This window comes from Mirounga leonina, unplaced genomic scaffold (assembly GCF_011800145.1).
Source record: "Mirounga leonina isolate KUSES-001 unplaced genomic scaffold, KU_Mleo_1.0 Mir_151, whole genome shotgun sequence".
In the NCBI taxonomy this organism is placed as follows: Eukaryota; Metazoa; Chordata; class Mammalia; order Carnivora; family Phocidae; genus Mirounga; species Mirounga leonina.
In genome coordinates, this window is record NW_023270377.1 from 35,817,761 (window position 1) to 35,820,184 (window position 2,424).

Genomic DNA, 2,424 nt, shown 5'->3' on the forward strand with positions numbered 1-2,424 from the left:
CAGTCTGATCTCTTACCATGTAAGCCATTACTCATCTAAAATATTAGCATAAATATGTAGCTCTTTTAAAGGCCTTCCAGGTGCTCACTGAATCTCAGTTCGTGTTGGAAAAGCTGTGTTTGTCAACAAATAACTGTAGGCAATGACATATAAAAGAAATCAAACTCTTTCAAAATGTATTCCAAATCGTTCAAGTGATGTTTCTGATTATAAAATGACATTTCTGCTGATAGACATTTCCTACTGTGTTTGTCAAATGGTAGGTTCATGGCTTAGTCAGGGACAAAGTTATTAAGGACATAAAACGCCATCTGGATGGAGCTAATAAACATAAAACATAACCTTCAGATACACTGCTGCCGTGGCCAGACTGTGCCAGGCCAGATTACCCTTTGTTTGTGTTTAAATCTGAGCCATGTTCTAAGCCTTTGACTGTGGTATCTTTAGGTGTTTCCCCTTGACTCAAATGCGAAGATCGCACGAAGTGAGCAGATTCCCTCTGTGCACCACAGCACGTGGAGATTCAATGCCTCTCCGCCTCAGGGGTCATTTCAAAACTGTGCACCCATGTTTTCTTCAGAAATTTCCTAAAGCAGTAATTTTATTGATGTAGAAAGTTTGAACTCTAAAATTATAGGGTGAAATAGGTCTCACATTATATAAACTTCTTTTTTTTTTTTTTTAGGACACAAAGTTTGCTTTAAATATTTTTTTGGGGGAAAGGACACCACACTTCTATTCAATTGAGAGAAACATTTTTACAGTCTTGAGGTCTTTTATTTTCTTTACATTTATCATGCCATGAGTTCATAGGGACTGGGTTCCAGCAGTTCGGGCTCCTTTCCATTGGTTCTCACAAAGTGCACTTCTCTGGGTGGGGCAGGGGGGCGCTTCAGTTGAACCCAAGTACCCTTTTCTTTGGCTTCCTTCTTTTTCTGATCATTTTCCTTCACACGCTTCAGGAAGCTATCCCGGCTCTTTGAGTGTTTCATATGCTCAATGCGTACATTAATTCTCTTGGCAAGAATCTTGCCCTTAACTTGTTTGTTTACAACAATGCCAACAGCATGATGAGTAACATTGTCGACCCTTCCAGTTTTGCCATGGTAACATTTGTGGGGCATTCCTTTTTGAACAGTGCCCATTCCCTTGATGTCCACAATATCACCTTTTTTATAGATTCGCATGTATATGGCCAAAGGAACAACTCCATGTTTTCTAAAAGGTCTAGAGAACATATAGCGGGTACCTCTCCTCTTTCCCTTTGTGTTGGTCATTTTGGCAAATTACTGGAAGATGGCGGTTCCGGCTGAAAGGCTATACAAACTTCTTTTCAGTGAAGTCCAAGGAAGTTAAAACATTATAACCAGGAAAATCTGACCATGAATGAGTAAGTCCCTTGAAAAACATCATCTCCAATCCAAAACACCATGGAAATGCTCAGCTTCAGTGCCTAAGTTTGGTTGAAACAGAAAAATCGATGTATTTCTACATAAACTTGCAGTAATATAAATCATCTGATCTCTCTCATGGGTAAGACAAATGACTAAAATTTCCAAAGACCTTTTATATTATTTAAGTTTATATATAAACAATTTGTTATATTACAATTCTATATATGGCTTATTTCAGTGATTCATGATATATTAAGTTATTAGGCAATGGGGAACAGATTCTTGGATAATATTGAATAATATTCCACAGAAAGACTTCCTCACAAAAGTCAGCAGGAGATACCCTGGTGCTCGGGTGCTCAGTCCTATTGAGCCTTTGTTATTAGGAGAAATATGATGATTATGGCGAACACCGTGATGCAACACCCACATCAGTTTCCCATCAGGAATGAAGGACGCATTTCCCCAGCTGCTGGAAGTGTCCTCAGGAGACAGTCCTCAGCTGTCGGCCATGCTCACGGATTGCCTCAGCTGACTGTGTCCCAGCCCCTTGTTGGAGCTTCCCATACTCAGTGACTGATCAGTTCGGGGGGTAGAAAAGCCCAGCCCTCTTGCCACCACTTGGGTCAACTCTGAGACACCGTGTCATCTTCAGGATGCTCCTGAGAGTTGGTCCAGGTTTCCATGAAGACTGCACTGCAGTCCAACTCCTCCCTCTGTCGAATCCCCTCCTTCCTCCTCTTCTACAGGTGTTCATCCCATGAGCACTCCCCAGGAAGGCTCCCAAACACTCATCCCTGCCGCAGGGCCTACTTCCTCGGCAGACCTACCTCGAACAGCCATCTTCCCAGAGGCTGGAGAGACTGAACTGTGCCAGCTGGGATGCCCTTCTCCAATTCCCTTGGCGCTCGCCAAGGGCGAGATATGTTCTCTCACTCTGCAGATGTGCCCCAGACGCGAGGCAGCACCGGAAGAGTTAAGCAGATTTAGTGACTAACAAGTAGGATTATTTTTAAAAGAAAAATCATAA

At 42.3% G+C, this 2,424-nt stretch overlaps 1 protein-coding gene across 1 annotated transcript; it reads right to left on the reverse strand.

The window, feature by feature from the left end:
- Nucleotides 1-668: 668 nt before the first annotated feature.
- LOC118011780 (60S ribosomal protein L21-like) lies at nucleotides 669-1,290 on the reverse strand. The gene has a single exon (XM_035006620.1). The coding sequence runs from the start codon at nucleotides 1,275-1,277 to the stop codon at nucleotides 795-797; it is 483 nt and encodes a 160-aa protein (XP_034862511.1). The 5' UTR covers nucleotides 1,278-1,290; the 3' UTR covers nucleotides 669-794.
- Nucleotides 1,291-2,424: the final 1,134 nt, after the last annotated feature.

Bases quoted from the DNA above. Each gene is read 5' to 3' on its own strand.
- LOC118011780 (XM_035006620.1), bottom strand. From the start codon at position 1,277: ATGACCAACACAAAGGGAAAGAGGAGAGGTACCCGCTATATGTTCTCT.